The 23147-nt window shown below is 40.5% G+C and overlaps 1 protein-coding gene across 3 annotated transcripts in view; it reads left to right on the forward strand.

Annotated features, from left to right (window-relative positions):
* Window positions 1-23147, forward strand: part of scube1 (signal peptide, CUB domain, EGF-like 1) — a 91858-nt gene that overhangs the window by 29941 nt on the left and 38770 nt on the right. For all 3 annotated transcript variants that reach the window (XM_044108454.1, XM_044108452.1, XM_044108453.1), the window contains 2 exons: window positions 13123-13251; window positions 17323-17439. In XM_044108454.1, coding sequence (XP_043964389.1) covers window positions 13123-13251; window positions 17323-17439 — 246 coding nt within the window. The remainder of the gene's footprint in view (window positions 1-13122; window positions 13252-17322; window positions 17440-23147) is intronic.

Consider the following 23147-nt stretch of genomic DNA (forward strand, 5'->3'; position numbering starts at 1 on the left):
AGAAGGTTTATGTATCTGATCTTTTCATGACAGTCTGAACAACACATCAGATTTTTAGAAAAGCAAAGCAGGTCACTCAGCCTACCTTCACTCTGCAGGTCTTAACACTCAGCTCAGATTTTTTCTGAATTTTGATTTCGATCATTCACATTTCCAAATAGATGTGACTTGCGTGCGATCTGCTTTCTGAACTGCAGACAACCCAACAGTGTCCTGGATGCACAGCAGAGGAAGCAATGATGTCACACATCGTTGTGACCTGGTACTCAGTGTTTGTGGAAGTAAACATGGATGCTAACGCTGGAGCGTCTCTTGTGACGTTAAAGTAGCTGTCCAACCAGAGCCAGGACATTAACAGCTTAATGCTCATCATCGTGCGCCATGTGTTGTGGTTTTTCTTCTACTTTCCATGTATCAGGAAATGTGAACAACCATACACACACACACACACACACACACGCACACGCACACACACGCACACACACACAAAAAATGGAAAGTCTGATTTCACAAATTATCTGAATTGAGCATTAAAGGCTGGCAGTATGAACGTCGCCTCAGTGATCAACAAGGTTGAATGAATCCTAACGAAAGGAGACAGGTGCTGTTTGTCTTCCTCCTGCTGGATTTGAACTGTTTTATGAGGAGAGATTTCCATTCCAGAGCGGGTTTATGTAGTTTACCATGATGTAACTGCCATGGGGTCAGTTAATTAGCAGGACCTTATCCATGGAACAATAAAATGGCTTGATTAAACAATTACATGGGGTAATGGAAATTTGATTTACACGTCATTGGACTTATTGTCTTTTCTTTTTGCTCATCTCTTTAAAATATTAAAGACCATACAGTATTCTCATTAGGACAAGATTAAAAAAACAAATCGAAAATAAAATAAATAATATCAAATAAACGTATGCCACGTTGAATTTTGGAAGGTCATGGCAACAGGAAGAAAACTGGTTTTGTACCATTGAGTTTTGCATCTTAGCCTCGTCTCACTTAGATCTTCTCTGTAGGTTTCACTCGGCAGCAGCAGTGAGGAAGATCTGAGCTCCGTTTTCCTTTCATCCGCTCACACACTTCTCTGCTGCCAGAACAATAGACACATGCATGCAGCTGTGAATGTGGACAGTGTGCTGGAGGACATCAAAGACGTGAAGCGATGACAGTCGGTTGTCACTCCCTAATGGGAACAGGCAGGAGGAATGGGGTTGTGGGCAGAGACGGAGGGCGAAGACGGAGAGGTCGAGTGAAGGAGGAGGCTGTGACCTCTGCCTTTGTCCGCTCCCTCTTTGCGCGGAGCGCTCGCCGGCTGTGGTCGGGCGCGGAGGCATGTCAGGAGGCTCTCAGGACGTTAGAGGGTCCTTTGTGGAGGAGCGCAGCGAAATAGGTGCACAAACAGATAAATGTTTGCTCACTGGGAACTCCGCCGGCCAGCGAGCTCCTGCCGTCGTTTCCTGTCACTCCAAACTCATTTTAAGGCTTTAGGTTTGCATCAGGGGAACCCTGCCTCTGTTGTTTCGTAGCTTTCACAGCGATTGACCAGATGTAGATGGACTCTTCAATCCCGTTTCTTTGGGAAAATAATTTCGAAATGAGTATGACACATTATGACAGAAGCTGTTCTATGTCCATGTTCTAACTGTAAACTTGTGTGTAACCTGGGATGCTCACAGTAAACAAGCAGTAAAAATCTCTAGGTGTGAGTGTGGAAGGCTTCGCTCTGGCTGGCTATCCTGAGCCTTTCACCTTCACCACACACACACACACACACACACACACACACACACCTCCTTCAACCCCCTCATACACACTCTGTCCCGCTTCCACAATCAGACGCTTGTCCGCTGTTCCCCTCCAGGCCAGGAATAGCCGTAGAATCGCAGTGTTCCACAGGAATCTTTTTGCTCGCTCTCTTTCCGTCTTAAACATCACAGTCCCAGTGACACTCCTGACCTCAGCAGGATGTGTTTGAAAACCACACCTGTTCACTGTGTAGCTTCTCTCACTGCAACCTCTCCACCAGCATGGACAGACCAAAGCGCCGTCAGAAGACATCAGAGCGTGAGCTGATGCAGACGGATGAAGGGTGCGTCCTCCTTTGTCCTGGGACAGAGGACGACATCCTCTTATTACCCTCTTCACATTGCTGCATAAAGCAACAGCAATACACAAACAGCCATTATAACATGGTCATTACAGATGTTATTAATATAGGAAGTGTAAAGTCCTGCAAAAAATGAAATCAGCATCTCCATAAAGCTCGTCAGCAGAGGAAAGCATGAAGGGTTCTAAATGTTTCTGGTAGATTTGGACCATGGCGCCAAAACCATCACTGACTGTGGAAATGTCTCTTTGGGCTTAAAGCAGCATGGATTCTGCTCCTCCTGACTCTCCAAATGAAATGAAAACCTCACTTTCATCTGAGAAAAAGACTTTCCACCGTTGAGTAACCGCCCAATCCTTTTTCTCCTTAGTCCAGGTAGGACCAGAGTGAACCTATGTTCACTCTTTAATCAAAGGCAGCTCTTAGCACAAGTGCTAAACTCAGTGTTTCAGCAGTTTTGCAGTTTTCTGCAAACCAAGTGCTGACACGTGACGCGCTCCACCCAAGGCTGTTTCATCCGACTGTCAGGTTTCAGTCCATGTCCTGTTAGTCCTTGTAAATCTCCCCCAAATTCTGGCATTTGCTCAGCTTCTTTCTTCCACTCAACTTTCCATTCACGTCCTTAGACAACCAGCTTCTCGTGGCCAGTGCCAATGACATCTGTCAAGACTTTTGTCTTCTCTGTGATTGTTTTACCATAATATAACATTCTGTTTTTTAAAATATATATACTTTTTATCAACCTGATGTAACATACACATTTTCTGAGAGTATATTTTAGACATAATCACTTCAAATAACAGAAATAAATGCTTGAAATACATCACTCTTGGTGTAAAGAATCTACATGATATTTCTGTTTTAATCTGAATTCTTCAATTCTAAATAATGAAAAAAAAGTTAATTTATTGAGAAGTTATGTTTGCTAATTATAGCAAACTGTATTTATATGCATGATATAGCAGTTGTTTTACCACACTGAGACGCTTTATATGTTCATACAGCAGCTGAACGCATGGAGGAGGAGCTAAAGCTGAGATTGCAATAATAAACTCTCCTGTTTGTGGATGTTTCCCCCGATATAATGATGTGAGCCATTAATGCTGTGGTAACATGTTGCTAAATGGTAAAACAAACCGAAGGAAGCAGTCTTGTTGAAAATGACGTCCTCTAGTTCCCCAACAACATGCATATTCAGAGTGCCATGTTCTGAGCGAGAGGAGGCCGAAGAGAGAGAAGGGGATTGTGGAAACAGGGCATGGGGGAGGTGTGAGCGCTCGGGCAGAAAAACAGAAAAAATAAACACAGAGACAAACATGGTGGACTTGACAAAAGTTGTTTATTTGGAGCTGTGGAAGGAGAGGAGGCAGGCAGAGGCTGAGGCCGCCGCGCTCAAACACAAACAGACGCGCGCTGAAAGTCTCGGCGGCGCAGACATTTACTGGACAACACACAGATTCACACACTCACGCGCACGCCCACATGCGCAATGTTCTTCATGATGAAGGAATTCTCACTTTAAACAAACCAAAGCAGGAAACTGGAGGTACAGAGAGCTTTACAATGACAGGCCTGGGACACGTGGGAAGCCTAAGTGCAGGGAGCTCTGGCTGCCTGGCTGTCAACCGCTGCTACATCAGACTGCTTCCATTTTAAAAACAACTTACCTGTCACACAGCCACACGTTGACGATGCAAAATACATCTCAAAATCTAGATTCTACACTACAGGTGGAAGCCTCTCATTGGCTGAAGCAGAATATCTTCTTGTTGACTTTATCAAAGTAAAGACCTCATATGGAGGTTATGAAAATAACTTTATCGCCTGCATTTTTGACATTACAAAGAGAAACTGGTGTGAATTTGGATTTTTTTTCGACAGGAACGGTATTCAAATATAGATAGTTTTATGGGTCTCTTCAGTTAAACTGGATCTTTCCTAAGCTTCTGTAGGCCAGTGGTGTCCAAAGTCAATCCTCAAGGACCGGATCTGGACACACATGGACTAGGCCATCCTATCAGCTTGGTTTCTCTATCTATGACACCAATCGATGATGTTCTTTGTGTTTGAGATCAAAAATCCATCCTTACTTCATCTTCAGACCTTTACCAGGATGTCTCTGAACGGTCCTTGGCTCCTGAACACTTCCTCTTCTTGTGAGTCCTCCGTCTAAACTCTTACGAGGAACACCTGTTTGTTCCTGGTTTATGGTGAAATTATGTTTATTTCACTTCACACTGAGTGTGGCCCCGGCGGTATTCACTGGAACATTCAGAACTTTGGTAATAAACCAACATCAGGGTCTTGAACAAGCTCTTTAGCCCATCTTGAGATGCTTATTGAGTAATGACTTGGTAATTAGAACTTCTAATAAAAGAGAAACTAACGTACAACTGAGAAATATCTCTGTTTGCCTGTCTTAGCCAGATACTGTCTGTAATTCAAATAGGAGCAAAAAGATAGAATTTACTTTTGCTTTTCTTCCTAACTGATATATTATTAGATCAGAGTTTCTCTGTAGTTTATGCTGATGTGAAATATAAGGACGCAGACACCATCTGGTGTTTAGCTGGGACTTGGTCTCACTCCCAGGAGATATTTGGAATCGGCTTGTATGATTTGAAGCTCACAAAGCAAAGTCCACCAGTTCCGCTCAAGTTTAAAACCTTAACCTCTGGCAAACGCCACCAAGCACTGGGGGGTTTTACAAACAAACACAGCCTGCTAAGGTTTCTCGTATCGCTGGTATTAAAAGCCTTAAATCTGGTTGTAAAAGATGCTTAGAATCAAGAGGGTCATGTTTTTTTTGTTTTTTTTTTGCAATCACCTCAGAGCTGCTCTCCCTCCAAATGCTCTTAAGGCATATGATGGTCTAGCCAACGCTAAAGTCTAAATCTCCGGTCTTGTCAATTTGATGTGTGTGAAGTTAAGGCCAGATGCAGGAAGTGAAAGAAAGCAAAAGAATGAGTTAGAAAAATGTGTGTGCGTGTGTGTGTGTGCATGGAGTCCCTATTTGACAAAGAGATCGGGGAGGGTTATTAGAAAGGCACAGTCCTTATTTAAAGAAGTTCAATGCACTCAGCTGAAGAAAAGCTCTCATTGAAATTCATGGCTTAGCACCTATAGCTCTGTGGTTTAAACAGACCAGTGAGAGAGACACACAGTCAGCGTCTGACAGATTTCAATTAAAATGGCATTTACAAGGGATGGAGAGAAAAGTGGAGAGAGGAGGAAGACGGGAGTTTAGGAGATTTTTCTTTCCCAGTTGGTTAACGTTTCTTCCTCCACAATTTTCAATAACTGAAATTCCCCGATCGGAGCTCAGTTTCATTCATCCGGAAAGTCACTTTTATTGATGCCAGCTGCTCGACATTTACTAACCAATGGTAAAAATATAATAAATGGCAACTATTTGAGTCAGCCTCACAAAACAGACATCATATTTTTTACACAAGGTTTTTCTTTTTTTTTTTTTAAACAAAAAAAAGAGAGAGGTTCAACTTCTTCAACTACATATTTGATCTTCACATCAGATCAATGGTCTTACCAATTATTAAATACATGTTGGCATCAGACTGTTACTTTAAACAATAACAGTTGGATTGAAATGCTGGACTGCAGGAAACAAGAGTCACAATGAAAATAACAGGCAGGCTTTTTCAAGTCTTATTTTTATGTGTCACAAAAAAATTGTTTTGTGACACGTTTCCTCTGTAAGTATGACTTCTGCGTGGCCCGTTTTGTAATCTCAGTGTTTTGGTTTTTTTTGACCAGATGACGTCATCAGAGATCTGTAGTCCAAGAAATGTATCCACTCTCTCTGCTAAGCAGGGCATTCTGGGTAAATAGAACCAAAACAAACATGAGTGTCTAGCGCTAGTGGGAATCTGATGATGAGGGACGGCGCTCAGGCCAAGAAGCTGTCCCACTGCTTTGGTGTCATCTGCCACTTTGATGGCTGGATTTTCTGCTTGTTGGTGATTTGAACATCAGTGGACCGAACACACAACCTTGAGGGACTCGGTGTTCAGTGTGACGCAGTTAAAAATGTTTTTTTTTATTAGTTTTTGTCTCTTGAAACAGATGCCGACCTGAAATTATTGTAAAAGATTCTGGCTTTTTCACTAGAGCTCACTCTGCACGGTTCCACTCAGTTGCAACGGTTTTCCACCAGCAGCAGCTAGGTGGCACCAGCCCGTTTTTAGAACCTACTTGTCGAGTCGGGAGTTTGGAGTTACGCGCCACAGAGGAATCCCCAAATAAGTGAATCTGCTAATACTGAACCACAAACATGCGAAGGGTTCACTGTGCCAGATTCAGTCAATTACAGTCAGTAACAAGAAGAATATAGGTCATGGTTCCATCACACTAGAAGTCATTTCAGTACCTACAGTGTCACTAATTTGAGTCTTTGTGTATTGGGAAATATCCACAATACATTCAAACGGCTGCCTTTGTTTCAAAAAGCATTGCTGTTCATTAGTCACTAAAACCCAGTATTAAGGAACCTTTTCAACATCTCTGTGTTTTGTAAAAGAACAGAAATGGCGATCACTATGTGATACATTTAACTCTTTTCTGTGCCAGATATTCAGAACATAGTTTGTGTACGATTCTATATCGTGATTTTTGTCAGCTCTCGTCAGATATCGATATGTAAACGCTTGTCCTTGCTGGTTTATGAAGGAACCATTTTTGGAAAAGAGGTTGTAGTTCCCCCTGTAAGTGTTGTTTTCCTTCTATTGCTTTACGTAAGACAAATCCTGTTGACTTAATTTTGATTTTGGCAGAACATGGCATGAGATGAAAATCCTTTATCTAGTTCTACAGATTAGTTCTTTTATGGGGATGCTTGTTTTTTCTTGTTCTAATTTTTGTATTCATAAGTGGGTCTTATCATGTCCAATGCTCTTTTCAGACATTCTCTCTGTCTTTTGTAGCTCGACTAAGTTGGGATATCATGTTATCACAGTAAATTCTTCAGCTTATGCCTCTTGACATGTCCCAATACTGATTTTGATATGTGTTTTGGATCATTATCATGATCCAGTAAGGGGTTTTTACATGAAACGAAATGTTTTCTTCCAAACGTCAACAGTATTTAACAGACGTTTTTCTTGGCTGCCCAACAGAAGCACAAAATAGAAGCAATCCAACCCTGAGCTTAACAGTTGGCGAGGCACACGGCTGTTTTTCAAGACATTTTTGCACGCCACCGGCCAAAACCTTCTTTTCAACCTCATAAGTCTACAAAAGCAGTTTCCAAAAAACCATTGGGCTGATCTAGACTTTCATTTGGAAATCTGTTATGTAGACAAGAGCAGACAAAGCTGATATACATGCCATCGTAAAATTGAGCCTGATTATACGACCTCGCAAAGGTATTCTAACACCTCCAACTTCCACAAACCTGGTCACGTTCCCACCACAGCTTTAATGCCTTTTGTTGGGATTTAATGTGTTGTAGCTTTTCACACCAAAATGTCGCATTGATTCCCAGTTAGATTTAGGTGTGGACTTTGACTGGGCCGTTCTTACACTTTGATCCAAACTATTTCTTTTTGCCTCGAGTCTTTTGACAGACATCGCCTCTTGTACTCAGCTCTGTCCATTTCGTCCTCAGCTTTGGCTGAAGGAGTAGGAAGAGTTTCGCAAGATCCTGAATATTCCGGATGAAGCTGTAGCCGTTTAATCAGAGAAAGCTACAGTGGATGTCATGTCATGTGTGAAATTAACAAATTTCTAAGAAAACATTCAAAAGTTATTTTTTTTTTGTTGTTTGTTTTTTGGGGCTGATGAGACAATATTGTCTTTTCCTGATTTCTGTTTTTACAATCTTGCGCCCTTGAGTCAGTATGTGATATTTTTGCAGGTGCGAGGTTCTCATTTACCTCAAAAGTTCTCATCACATCTGCTGCACGGTTAAGCAAGGCTGTGAAATCTCTCCTCGTCCCCGGTGAGGCGATCGGGCTGCGAGGCTGGCGTTCCACTTCGAATCATTCCTCACCAGCCGCAGAGGAACCGGGAGGAGGCTCTAAATTATTCTCCTCCATCTCCATCTCTCTCCATTTCTGTCAGTCCTCCTCTTCTACATTCCTGTCCTTCTCCGTCTTTGTCTTTCACCTCATTTCTCTTCCCCCCACCCCCACCCGCTCTCTCTGTCTCCCACTGCATGCTGCCAGCCAGAATTACTGGGCTTTGGGGTGGAACACTCCAAGAGTCAGGTTGTAATAACACGGCTGTGATATGCTTGGATTTCATCTCCAGTCTTTGCTCCTGAGAGAGTGAGAGGGATGCAAGTTGAGGTAGATAATGAGAGGAAGAAGTATTGAAAGAGAAAGACAGAGGATTGTAAAAGAGTCTGTGGAGAGACTGGTTGAGAGACAAATTCTGTCCTGTGGGCTCTTATTGGGCCATGAAGTCTCTGTTTTATCTGGACCTGTTGGGGCTCCCAGTGAGGAACTTCAGTCGTTATAAACTTGCTGACCTCCCAGTTTAAACAAAACTGCTCACTGGAGCTGGAGGGAAGAAGCCTTTCCTTACAATTTCCCTGCTAACTGACGGCAAAAATCATATAGTCTTACCCTGTATTGCCAAGAGTATTTGCTTTCCTGCCTTCATGCACATATAAACTTGAGTAAGTCTGTCAGTTTGACCTTTGCTACTGCGCTAGCTTCATCTCCTCCTGGAAGGCTTTCCAGGAGTTGTGATAATGATGATGACATAGTTTTGAAAAGAACAGTAAGATTTTCACGTTGTAAATGACAGGTTGCATTCACACAAGCCTCATTTAGCCCGATTTAATCCAACTACAATCCGTCTGACTAGAAAGTCCGGTTCGTTTGGGGAGGTGTGAACACCTAATCGAACTCTGACGCAGACCGACAAAAACAAACTCTGGTTTGCTTTCGAACTTTGATATCAGTTCGTTGGTAGTGAACACTGATGCAGTTCGAATGCATATTTGAACACCAATCAGACGGGAGACTGCTCTGCAAGCAGGAAGCACTCTACAGTGCACGGCATTCTGGGTAAACAGAACCAAAACAGAACCTGTCTTTCTAGTGTTAGCAGGAGAAATGAGAGGACAAAAGATAAGTCCAGCAACCACTTAAATCTGACACCACTCCATTTTTGTTTACATTTCATGAAGAAGGAAGTTGTGGTCGGTGTCTTCTTCAGAGGTTTTTCCTTCAGTGGTCACTGGTGCAGCGCCACCACAGGTGAGGAGGGGAACAGGATGCTCAAAGGGCTTGGGTTGTTTGGCACAGTGCAGTGTGAAAGAGAACCCCAGCAGCTGAAAACATGGAAAAAAATAAAAATCATTTCTTAGTCCCTAACTGAATCTAATCTGACTATCAGGTGTGAAAACACACTAAGTACACATTTTCCCATTTATGAATAATTTCAAGACCTCTGTTAGAATCACCTTCTGCTCACTGCTGAGTGAACAAAAGAATAGTCATCAGATTTCTTTGTACGTGTTGAGATGATGACCTTTTTTGAAAAAAATTCTGTTGTTGTTCAGTTGTTGTCTTTCTTCACTCTCTAATCATCGTTCTAGTACTTCTTCCTAATTTGTGTTTTCATATTGCATCACCTGGTTTCAAACTGCGTCACATTCTGTTCAATCAAAGTATTAAATCAGAGCAGCTGAAGTTTTGAGGTGATTATTATTGTATTCAATTTATTTGCTCCTCACGATACCTTAAAGTGTTATACTGTATGGGGGTAAATGCCATGGTGGCTGTAGAGCAGAGATGAGTGTTAAGAATTGTTTTGTAGTTTTGCATCTCCAGAAACTGCTGGATTTTTAATTTTTTTTTAAAAGAACAAAAACCATCCAAACATGAATATAAAATGAACATAGACACCATTCAGATGTGGAGTTACCAGGAAAACTTAGCGTCTTGTGAAATCTTGGACTCAGCTGATCAAGCTGTACATCATACAGAGCCTCAGTTTAAAATAACACAATTAACACTTCTACAGAGGAGGATTAGGGCCAAAAAAAAAAAAAAAAAACAAGACTTTTCTTTGTTGGGTGTTAAAGTTGTGGATAATATTGGTTCTCAAACATCACCCAAAGCTTTGTTCAATCCATTATCTGGACATGGATAGAGGACGGACGTGCTGCTTGGAAACAGAAAAACTGTTCTTCATGCATTCCACCAATCCAGCCTTTAAGACGCAGTGGTGAGAAGAAAACCAATGTTGAAATAAACACACTGGAAGCCTGTGTATGAAGACTTCTGCACTAACTTTGCTATTGTTTCATGTCTATTTTCACTGAATTGATCTTTTCTTCCTTCTTCAGGGCTTTGATAGCAGGATGAATGTAGGAAGACATAAAACCTCAGAAACGTTTGGGACACTTCTGTTGGCCGTCAATGCTAACTGGGTAGTATTCGCTGCAAATTGATTCTTCCATGTGTAAAGTTAGCATAAAGTAGATGAAACTACAACAACTCTTTGTTCGGCCGAAGCTGTGTTTACTCAGCTTCAGCTTGAACTGAATGTTTCCCAATCAAAGCCTGGTAGCCTGGGAATCGTCACTGTTTGGAACCGTGGAAAGGGAAACTGTGAACTTGTAAAGAAGTCTGAAGAATTCAGTTTTCTGGCTTAGATGTGAAATGCTGTGTGTCTAAGAAAACACTGCACATTATCCAGTTTATGTTATATCTACTGTAAAACATGATGATGTCACCGTGGTGTGAGTTGGCTCTGAAGGATCACATCACATGGTAGCTCAATAAATCTACAAACGCAAATAGAATCGTCTAAAGTAAGCATGTAGTTTAACTATATATTGATAGGCTGCAAAAAGTAAATTATTCTTTTATGTTTTACTCAAATCTCAGACTTTTGTCATTTCTGTCACTTCCTAGACATTTTGCCTTGTTGGTTGTGATTGGTTCTTTTTCATCCAAGGAATACACTAATTGGGTGAAAATAGGGTTAGGATTTCACAAATGTCATTGGCTGGTGGTCAGGGTTTTTATTTGCATATTTACAACACACTTGAAAGACACATGAAATATGTGAAGCGTGTGTCAGACGCAAATGTTGCTCATTATGATGCTCATTACATAGATGAATCATCATTATGACGATTTTCCACATGTAGCTGATTTAAAATTAAAATATGCCAGACCAATAAATAATATATTTCATGTTACAGGAAAGTGGGTTATGAAAAGTATGATAATGCCAGCTTAAAGGTTATTTTCAAAAGGTACTTTTAATCTGACAAATGAGCCTCAACAAAAGCATATTCTTATTTATTGAATATGACTAGTAAATGTTTACTAATGGTATCTTTTACTTATGTTAAAAAGCACAGTTTCATTTGCTTAGGAAAGAAAATAAGAGTTTTTATCATTGCTAAATCAACTGTGGTTTTAATAAAGAAAAGTAATCAATATAGTTTTCCACCAGAACCTTAGAAATATCTCACCTGTCAGCACATATGAGTCAGCAGATCAGAGGCTGGTTATCAGTGAAGGAGTAGAGGAAGTGTCAGTGGGATCTGGGTCTCGGCCTCATCTCATCGATGTGCACCCACTGCTCTGTTTGCTGTTTTAGGCTTAACTGTGCTGAGTGACTGGTCTATGTCCGATTTCTCCTTCTGCCTCGGTTTATTTGACTTCTCCCAGGTCTTAATAGATTGTAGAAACAATGCTTACTTATGAGTTTACTTTTAAAACATGGCCGGTGCTTGTGTTGGCCGCTCTTCAAACCTGTTTCTACCAACTGGTTTTATTGTTTTGCATCCTTGCCTTTTTGTAATTAAAAATAAGTCAAATGTTCCTCTAAAGTCTATGAAGCCTCTTTTGTTTAGAATTTTTGTGTAACAGTCCACTGGAAGTGGACAGCTTCATTAACAGTTACTAAGAAAACACTTTTCGCTTGTGAAGGGGACTTCTGAGGGAAAATGGTGAAGTCCTTGGAACCATTTTGGGTCAGATAAAGAGGCTTAACTCACCATGGAAACTGAGGACACTGTGTGTTTAGACTGTGGGTAGACAACTCTAGTAGTGCATGTTTTGAATGTTTATCAAAAGTTGTATAAATGTCTATTTTTCTCTGATTTTTAAGCACAAAAGACTTAAACATAATTCGGAGTTAAGAACCGTACCTGGATTTACAGGGAAGGTTTGGAAATATAAGCCAGTATAGCCACCATCTGCCACAACTAAACTAATGAAATCAGAACTGTTTGATTTGATTAAGTATCATCTCTCTGAGGGGGATTCTACAGTATCTAGTAGCTCATCTTCTAGTTTTGTTCCCTCCTGATTTGACTAAGATCTGAGTCAGACGAAGAGATCTGACTGTAGATGTGCAGGATACAATGACTTAGCTACATTCTTATAATGGATGTAATCAACCCAGCTGAACAGGAGGTATCTCTTTAAAATGGGCTATTACAGAAAACATCATTAGTTGTCTAAAATTTTGAGTGGTAGTTTTGTGCTTTTCTATTGTTGTATATTGATTTTCCAAAATTGTATGCTTCTCCTGCCCCAATCAATTTAGAACTTCGGAGTAAAGAACTAAATCTGATGACAAAACATTATTCACCTGAAATGAAACTCTCCAATGCGTGACCTTTAAAGAAAAATATTCTCTGTTTTCTAGCAATTTTGATTCTTTCACATATAAACATGTTGGGCAGCAAGTAACCTTTGCTGTAGCATCTGATCTGCAGGCCAGCTCTTTGGTGCTAGAACCATAAGTAGAAATGAACATCATCAACATCCACATTCAATATCAAGTTGTCCACTTAGAGGAGATAATTATTAATAGATAGAACATCAATGTTAGCTAGCATTGATGCGATTGGTTTGGTGTGAATCTGATTGGTAATGCAACTCTACTGTGACTTCTTTCTTTGCCTTTATTTTTAGGAAAGGAGCAAATCAAGTTAGAATTTTAGCTTTGGTTTTCCATGCCACTCAGAAATGCCTCTGATTAAACCCTGTGTCTCGTTGTCTTCTTCCTCTGAACAGATGGGATGAACTGCATGAACAAAGACCATGGCTGTGCTCACATCTGCAGGGAAGCTCCCTTCAAAGGCGGGGTGTCATGCGAGTGCCGGCCTGGTTTTGAGTTGGCCAAAAACCAGAAAGACTGCACATGTATGTATCACATCTAATCCTCATGCCGTGACAAAAAATAATATCTATATATAGAATTTATATATTACTTACTTTTGGGAATAAATAACAGACAAGTAACTAAATTGTACAAGCACGTAACGTTACGTGCTTGTACAACCTACATAACAAATTTTATTCAATTCTTTGGTAATTATTGCCACATTTTGCCAGATGTGAAGAAGAAAAAGATACAATAACTCTGACACTTGCATTTCTTCTCATGTGTAGATGAGTCTGCAGGTAAAAAAGACGTTAATGAGATGTTTCACATGATGGTTTAGCAGAAAGCAATCAGTTAAGATGACCTTCAATAAGAATGGATGTTGGATAGTTAATTAGTTATCTCTATAGCTTTTTATCATTCTAGGCAAAATTCAGTAGTAGGAGAAAAACATCCAGGTTGACCAAGGAAGATATGAAAGTGTTGGGACTAGTGATGCATCCCGCTCCTTTTTAGAGATTGCAGTACGCTGCTGTGTTTCTGCTATCCAGTCAGAATCAATTTTTACCTGTCAACTTTTAAAGGGGCAGTGTTATTTAAAATGGACTTTTTTAAGCTTTACATCAAGTTATAATGTTATTGCCTTATCAAAAACCTATGTGGAGTGTTGTCTTTATCCTTTTTGAGAAATCCTTTAGTCTCCATGGTAACCATTCAGCTGTGCAAAATGCCTAGATGAAGCTAGCTCCACCTTTGAGTCTCAGCTCCTCCTCAGAGCTGTAGCTTCCATGGTTCTGAGCTTCTGTCTCACAGAACGTCCCTCCCCCATGACTACCCCACTCAGCTCCTTCAGACTAGTAGCAGCAATTAGCAAACACTTGGTGGAACTGTGCATCAGCTCATTATAGGAGCTACTTCTCAGTCCAAAGCTGGTAAAAACGTTGTTAATGAATTAATAGAGGAGCCATGAATTTTATACAGAGCAGAAGTTTTTAAAGATACACAAGCCCAAAATCAAGACTTTAAATTACAAAGTGAAATTTCTTTAAGGTCATGTTTGATACAGCACTTTTATAGTTAACATAGTTACTTGTTTGTGCAGTAAAATATCAAACGTTCATTAAAATGATAATAAAGACAATATTCAATGGTACTTCATTTTGTTTGATATTCAACCCAAACATGCTGTCCAGAGAATTCTCATTGTGTCATCACACATCAAGCAGATGAATGCATAACTCCTACTTTCAGCAGGACTCAACATGGCATCAAAAATCTCAAATCTTCTCAAAATTGTTTCCTGAACACAGCAGTGAGTTCACTGTACTCCAGTGGTCTCCACAGTGACCAGATCTCAGTCCAGTAGGGACCCACTCTGATGTGGTTGGATCACTGATTTGCATCATGGGTCTGCAGCTGTGAAATCTGCAGCAGCTGAGCGATGTTTTGTTTTCTTTTTTCAAATTCTTGATATACACATAAATATTTATATTTAGAAAAGAAAACCAAACATCTAGCATAGTGCATAGATTTACAATCAGTTGACTCTCCATTTTGTTTCCAGTTCCACGGAGCAGTAAATCTTTAACCGCTTTCTTTATTAGCCTGTTTTTCTTGCGTTTACATAGTGGTAGAAAAGATTGAGCCGTTCTGGTGATAAACATCAGTAACAGGCACAATTAACAGCTTCCAGTAGGGCTTCAGTGGTAAAATATGAGGGTGGACATTTAATTCCAAAACCATTTGAGCATATCAACCCAAACTGAAGGTGCTGAAGGATTCAGTAGTGGGAATTCATAACTCTTTACAGCTCAGTTGCTTTTTCTCGCTTCTCATTCAGTGTGTGCAGCCATGGAATGCAGGGCCGCTGTTTTTGACGGGGGGAAAGTAAGCTTTTAATTGCACTTTATTTGGCATATCTTTTTCTCCTCTCACAGACAGAGTGTGAGCACTGCAGAAGTCTCTGTAATGTGTTCTCCGCTGTGGTAATATTTCACTAGCAGTAAAAGTTGCAGTCAGTGTTGGTCTGTTGAGCATGACGGAACATAACGGCAGTAAACAACTTAAAAAACGACACTAAAGGTGTTTTCCCACCTGATAGTCTGGTAGACTGGGTTTGACTGGGGACCAAAATTGCAACATTTGTTTCATTTTCAGCTGCTGCGGTTCCAGTACTTTTGAGCAACCTGTTCCCCCACTCGCCTGTGGGGGCGCTGCACCAGTCATGAAAATGTCTGAAGAAGACACTGAGCAACTTCCTTTTTCACAAAATGTTAACAGAACTGAAGTGGTGTCAGATTTTAACAGTTGTAGGATTTGTCTTGTGACTTTGGGATAAGTGTATAAGCCATTTCTCACGTGTTTGTTTTGGTCGTCTTTACCCAGAATGCCCTGTGCCGTAGTTCGCTTCCTGCTTTTGGAGTGGTATCCAGTCCGTTTAGCGTTCACATTTACACATCTTCACAAGTTAGAAGAGTTGGTTGTTCTGGTCAGCATCAGAGTTTGATGCTGACTTTTGGACTTTCTTGACAAACGAACTGGAGTTTGATTAAAGCGGACTAAACGGGGCTGGTGTGAACGCATCCATTTTTGTGCTTCCAAACAATCAGCATCTCCTTCTGCTTTCTCTCAGCTCAACTTTATCTTTGAGTTAGAGTTGATCTTTCCATCAGCTACAACCTGCTTCCTGTTTGCTGCTGAAGCAAGGCATGCCCACAGCTTGATGTTTTCATCACTGTGTTTCAGTGTGGGGACGGTTGGTTCAGGGTGATGTGGAGTTCAGGTTTTCTGTGAGAAAATGAGACTTCACCCACTGTCTTCCAGACTTTATTCACACTTGCAGAAAGAGATGTTGAGATTAAGTTGAACATGACATTTATGATACAGAGACCTTTAGGTATTTTGTTTGCAAATTGGAAAAGATAGGTAAAACTGGACATAATTCTGACTAAGAAATGGGAGCAAAGAGCTTCCAATATAGTCATTTCTTGGTATGTGTAGAATGTGCTTCAACAGACTAGTGGTACACACACACCACCTTGGCCAGAAATTTTTTATTTGCTTGTTTCTGGTACACCCATAAAGTGACAAACAACAGCAATGGATGACAAAGACGTTTCTGGCTTGGCCTATCAGTGAAGCTATTCTAGCCTAAAACAGCATCTCAATGCTAAATATGTAGCAGCAGCACAGCTGTCTCCAAAGTGGCTACGGTCCATATTTATGAAGAAGTTCTATGAATGATGAGGAGTTCATGAAACTCTGGAAAGATGAATGGACAGAATAACACTTTGCTCCAATCTGAGGACTGAAGAATCAAAATAACAGCTTTAAAAACAACAAATATTTTTGTTATTGAGCTCAGCTGTCTGTTTATTCAATAATTTGGCTGCTAAAAGGTCTTTTGTATTGAACATTTTTCTTATTTGGTCAATAAGTGGGTTTTGATTGAAATGCGATTAATTGTGATTAATTAATTACAGACCCTGAGATTTACTCGATTAAAAAAATGTTATTGACTCCCACCACTAGCATAAATATTACCTAAATCTGATTGGGTGACAGAATATGTTGAGACGTTCTCTCAGTTCAGCTGTTGCTGCACACAACGTTTGCAAGAATGGACAGAAACAGTGGAGCTTAACCAACCAAGAAATGCACAGTTCACTTGATTACCCACTGATGTCCTCCAGCTGCGCTTGGCTGACTCCACTTTATTTAATACGATTGTATTTAAATGTTGATGCAAAAGAACTGAAAACTCACTGAACCCTTTGGTTCTTGCTTGACTTTTTTTTTTTTTTTTTTTTTTACATCATTCTATTGTTTGCCATAAATGTCAAATATATATATTTATTCTTTTTACAAAAGTCTTTCGTTCAGACAGAAACCTTGTATCTCCAAAACTGAAACTTTTCAGGAACCTTTCGGAATATAAATTCTTACTGTTTGGTCAAAGTTAGAGTTTTTTGTTTGATAATGCGTCAGTGAAACTCTACACAGGTGTGATCAGTGGTGTTGATTTTCACAAGAAAACAAAAATTAAACACAATATAATTTCTCACAGACTCATAGAAAAATGTAACATTTAAATCTGCCCTTTTTTTAAGTGACTTGTAACTATGGAAACGGAGGTTGCCAGCACACATGTGAAGATACAGACACAGGGCCGATTTGTGGCTGCCACCAAAAGTACGCCCTGCATTCAGACAGCAAGACCTGCATCGGTGAGTGACAGCCATCATGGCCTCCCATATTATGTAAACTCATGACTTTAAATGAGCAGATCAGCTTCCAAGTTTACAAAAGTTCTCACATTAGCCTGGCATCATAGCATTTCAATTTCTAACTCAATTTCCACAGTGAAAACAAAGAGAATCAGGAAATAAGTATAACATTTTGAACATTAATCAAGTGAATGTTTCCAAGTAACACAGTAAAAACGGCACAGATGGAACACGGTACTGCACAGTGCTGATGCTGCTGGTTAAGCTCCAGTTCCTGACTTATGCTAGTTTTAAATCTCACCCTAAAACTTGAGCTGCTTTGGGTTTTCAAGCTGATTTCATGAAGATATTGCCATATAAATGTTGGGCTGATTTTTACTGTGGTTGTCACAGTAAAAACTAAAAGTTTTAGCTGGAACTTTAATCAACTTTGAGTTTGTTTTTAGCTAATAGCTAGCTTGGATACTACTGAGCCATTTGGATAGCTAGCTTGTTGCACACACATTTCCTCAGTAAAACTGACCTCACAAGTGGAGTTGTCTTAAAGCTGCAGTAGTTAACGTTTATAAAAACATTTTTTTTACACATTTGCTAAAACTGTCACTACATCCTGACAGAGTAATATGAGACAGATAATCTGTGAAAAAATCTAGCTCCTCTGAGTCCTCCTTGCGGTCCTACTGCTATGTCTAAAAATACACCAAGCAACCAATTGGAGCCTTAGCGCTGAGGAGACAGAGGAGACAATAGAAGACAATAATTTGTCTTCCAAAGGGATAGTTCCGATATTTGAATATATTAGTTAGATTTGTTCCAGAATAAACTTTTTCATTTTCCCTTTATAACTGGTTGAAGATTAATGAAATGTTCCAGGTAAGTGAGGATGTTCTTCCGTACCTCTTTCTTCACCTCCTCCCTGCTGAGACAGGCTTGTGAAGCCTGAATGGGGTTTGCAGTGCCAGTAACAGATTGTCATGTGTTTTAGCATCAAATGCTTGCAAAATGTGGAGGATTAATGGCATCACCGTTTATTTCGGAATTTTATATTTTGTAAACTCGTGATTTGCTCTATACAATATTTTTTTTCTAACATTGAGTGTACAAAACCATAGAACTGTTATTACATTAAACACAGTAATTAAACCAAGATGAACACAAAATGGAAATGTTGAGTGTAAAAAATTATAAGTACACCTGAAGAATCAAGAGTCGATTGATCCACCTTTAGTCATAAGACATCATTTCTCATAAAGGTATTCATGCTCTTTGTTTGCTCCTACAGTTCTTCGTTCATTGTAGTTTGAATACTTCTCCTCATGCCTCGATTCTTTTGTCTTCAGTCTTCAGACATTCCGCTGCAGATTTTCTGTGCTTTCAGTCATTGTTCCTTTTCAGATGACTTCACTTTTAACTGTAGAGCATTTGAGTGTTAAGAGGAGTTTATGATGCAAAATGACCACAAGTTTCCAATCATCCAAAGCAACCCTAATCATTTCCTTTTTACCACCTTGTTGTACTTTTCACCAAATATTAGTCATTGGTTTATGGTGAAGCGACTATTCTTCAGTCTCGCATGTCCAAACGACATTGCTCCAAAAGTCCTGGGATCCATTCAGAATGGAACTTTGCATACTTAAGTCATGCTGTTCTATTCTTTTTCAAATGAAGAGTATTTTGCTTTGCAATCCTTCCAAACAAGCAATACTAATTTTGTCTTGTATTTACTGTACCAACATCAGCTTGAACATTTAAAACGCTAATAGACAACTGTAAAGACTGACATAACACCCTTGGTATTGTTTGCTCTTTCTCTAACTCTGACCTTAGAGTGAGTTTGTTGTGTAATCCTGGAAGGATTGTGACAGCTACCTTAAATGTTTTCCACTTGTGAATAAAATTTCTTCCAGTAAAGCTGTAGACAAGAAATTACTAAGAAATTGTTTCCCCTACCCCTTCCCAGAATGTTGAGCACCAATGATTGCTTCTCTTATTTTCTCTCCATTCTGGCATTGTGTTAAAATACTTATGTATGGTCCAGACCACCACACTGCCAAAACTTCTCTTGTTTTTAGGGTAACAGTTACTGATGTTAGAAAATCCACTGGAGTAAAGGACACTTGACTACCAGGCCAATCAGTGAACGATGGTGTTAGCTTTCTGCTCTGTTTTAGAATCGGAATCTTCCTGTAGTTTTAACGATGGCAGCGGAGGAAGTGAACGAAACCGCTCAGTCCGTGTTGATCACACTTGGAAATATTAAATTAAAATTGTCAGCCGCCTGGCTCCGATCGGCTCGTCTCTCATCCCCTCATTTTTTCTCACACAGCATTTCCATTTTGGGTTTGTTTTTGTTCAGTATTTAGAGTGTGGGAACTATTGTGATTTTTTTTTCTTGCATTTTTATGCTAAACAACACATTTCTTGATAGACATTTATGACATTTTTGCAACTGCAATTTTATGCTTATTTATGGACAGACTGAATTGTCAGATGCAATTCTGCAGTCATGCATTCCCCCATCTTCCGCACTCCTATGTGCTAGAAGTGTCGAATCACCTGTTCAAGTCATGTACAATTTTTAAAATTGTATGGAGTTTCCAAGGCGTTTAACCACAGTCATGGTTTAAGAGAGGGCAGCTGGTAACAGCAATGATACATCCTGTTCCAACAGCAGAAACAGCTGATCAGTGATGTGAAGTAAATGTTTGCTTCAGAACTTACTTGGTAAATGTGTTTACGTCTCCCTTTATTGTATTAACAATTTTTCAGAAAAACCACAGCCCATCTCTGGAGAACGTTTTAGCAAAACTGAGGAAGCTATTTTGAATTTCGATGTTTCCATCAACATTTCCCGATGTGATATTTCAAAAATACCCATAAAAATTGTTGGTGGAAACACAACTAACGATAGAGAACATACTCTCTTCAAGGTTTTACATCAAAATTTATGTATCAGAATTGCCCCTTCACAGACCAGACTTAAATCTATTAGTGATTGTGGCAAAACCTGACGGTGCACAGATGTTCGCCATGAAATTGGCTCAGCTTCTGCTATTTTGCAAAGAATGGGCGAGAATTTCCCTCTCCCAAAGCTGATAAAAACATATCCGGAAAGACTATTATTGTAGTGAAGGAAGTACTTCAACATAAATGTCAGATTTGAACAATTATGCACTACTTTGTGCTGGACAATCACATAAAATTGAAATAAATTCATAAAGGTTTGTGGTTATACCATAGCAAAACATGAATAAGTACAAGGATCATAAATACTTCTGTTAGTATGTCTGTATGTTGACTCATTAAAGCAATGTTTGTTAAGCTGAAGCTGAACAAAAGAAAACATCTGCGGTACTCTGTTGTATAGATGACAAAAAATATCAAATACGTTTTCCACTATAAGAATCCAACATTTTTATCCAATACAAAATGAAGTTTAACCAGCCATACACAGGAAAACACAAGGACGTCCCTATGTCTCCATGTCTTCTGTCTCTCACAGTTTGTCTCTGGCCCTCACCACTGCAGCCCCTGGCTGGGAGGCAGTGGGATGTGACTGCTGCTAACCCTTTTTCTTTTCAGCTCGTTAAGGAAGTGGAGCAACACATCAACTGAAGTCCTGCAGTATGGAAGGAAGGCGCAGGAAACCTAGCTCTGATTCCCAGTGTTTGCTGTCTGTCGTTCCTCACCGTGTTTCTCTCTTCCTATCTCTTTTTTCATATTTTAATGAAAGAAGAGCCTCTCGGTAGTCCCAGGGACCCCTTAGCTCTTTGGACCCACCTAAACCCCCAACCCTGTATTACACTCTCTACACAGATTCTGTCCCTCTGCTCCCTCTTTTGCTTCCTGCTTCCTGGTGATAGTACCTGATTGCCTGTCTTGTCTGAACATTCATGTGACAACCAATTCAGGGGTAGAAGGACTATTTCTCAGGACATAAATCTGGGTTGGGGGGTCAAGGGCCTCATCTTAGGATCTGTGGCCAAACAGACATCTCAATTGCAGCCTGATCTTAGGATTAGGAAGCCTTACCTTACATCCCATTGACCTCATCATTTGCCATCTCCACGCAAATCCCGTGCAAGAACTGTGGCAACCAACTGATACGCAACTGTTAACTCAAAGACGGCGTCCATGCCTCCTTCCCTTCCACCGGCAACGCGTAGCTGAACAGAGAGGCAGGGGCTTGCACTGTCCACCCATGTCATAATTTGCCATTCCTACTGCATGTGTCCACTGCCATTTGTGACACCATTCATTTGGTTCCCTCTTTTACTAATCCATCCATTTGTTGCTTGCCTTGTTAACCAGCTGCACTGGAGTCCCTGCACTGCATTTGTATTGATTCCCTTGTTTCTTTCTCCCCTTTTTTTTTTTTAACCATTTGCCTTTTTAAATGCATATTTAAAGTAGAATTTTATTGTTGGTGTTTCGTTTAATGCATTGGTTTTACCATTCTTCTTCCTAGCTGTAGTAGAGTGGTTTAACTCTTTGTTCCAACTCATCCTGCATTCAGCAGGGAAAATAAGTATTAAACACAACAACAGTTGTTTTTAGGGTTTTTTTTGGGCTATTGACGTAAAATTCACATCAGTTCTCAACTCAGATACTCCATGAATTTAACCCCTTAATCCACACCAGATCGCCCATGTGTTGTTTTTCCATTGTATCTTCCCGTGTCCATTATGATGCTTTTATTGGTCAGCCTAGAGCTCCCCCCTTTTGATTGACACTGCATTCAACCAATAATGTGGCTTTTTCCGAGCCAATAAAATCCAGAGAACGATTTGAGCTTGCTTTGACATGCCTGTATTCTTTCTGGAATATTTCTGACTGGTCAACTCAGAAACTAAATCTAAAGCCACCGATGTGTAGCCAACACGTGTCCTGTCACAAGCACATAAGGCACCTTGGGGTTTGTTTTGACATGGACCCACCAGCTGCATGCGTAACCACGCGTAATCTGTGCGCCTTGGTGTGTCAAAGTCAGGCCCTGTGCGCCCTCATGTGTAACGGTGTTTACGGGACTTTTTCTCACCAACGGAGAGCCACGAAGAGACACGTTGTCAGAACGTGTCAAAACTTGATGTGTTTCTTCAGCAGAACTTCACAAGTCACAGGAGTGGATGATTATGGCCGTAAGAGTGCTGACAGGTTTTGGATTTGAGAATACTGGAAACTTTTAGTAGTCTGCTGCTACAGTCAAAGCAAGGGGGGCTAAAGCATACCGAAGAGCAAGAATGGGGGGTCGAGGGAATGGTGGCGCGGGAGGAACGGGGGGCTTTCGAAGAAGAAGGAGATAAGGCTGGGGGTCAGGCTAGGGGGTCTAGCGTATCGATAGAATGCGGGTGCGGGAGGGCGAAGAAGGAGGTGGGCCCGGCCTGGGGGGGGGGGCAAAGGAGAGAAGTTGAGGGTGGAGGGGCTAGCGTATCGTTAGAGGGCGGGGGGGAGGGGGGGTTGAAGGAGAGATGGTGGTGGGGGGGGGGGGATGGACAGACGAATAGGGGCGGATGGATGGACAGCATATTGCCAGAAGGGGGAGGAGGTCTGACTGTACACTAACCCCTCCTTTCTCCCCAAGATATGCTATTTTATTTATATGAATGATTATAAGTAATTTCCACTATCAGTAATGTTGTGTCTACCAGAGGATTCCTCTGGTCGTTGTCTTTCATTAGAGTCCTCATTGATGACTGTATGTTGAAGAA

The sequence above is a fragment of the Gambusia affinis genome, linkage group LG23 (genome assembly GCF_019740435.1).
Source record: "Gambusia affinis linkage group LG23, SWU_Gaff_1.0, whole genome shotgun sequence".
NCBI lineage: Eukaryota > Metazoa > Chordata > Actinopteri > Cyprinodontiformes > Poeciliidae > Gambusia > Gambusia affinis.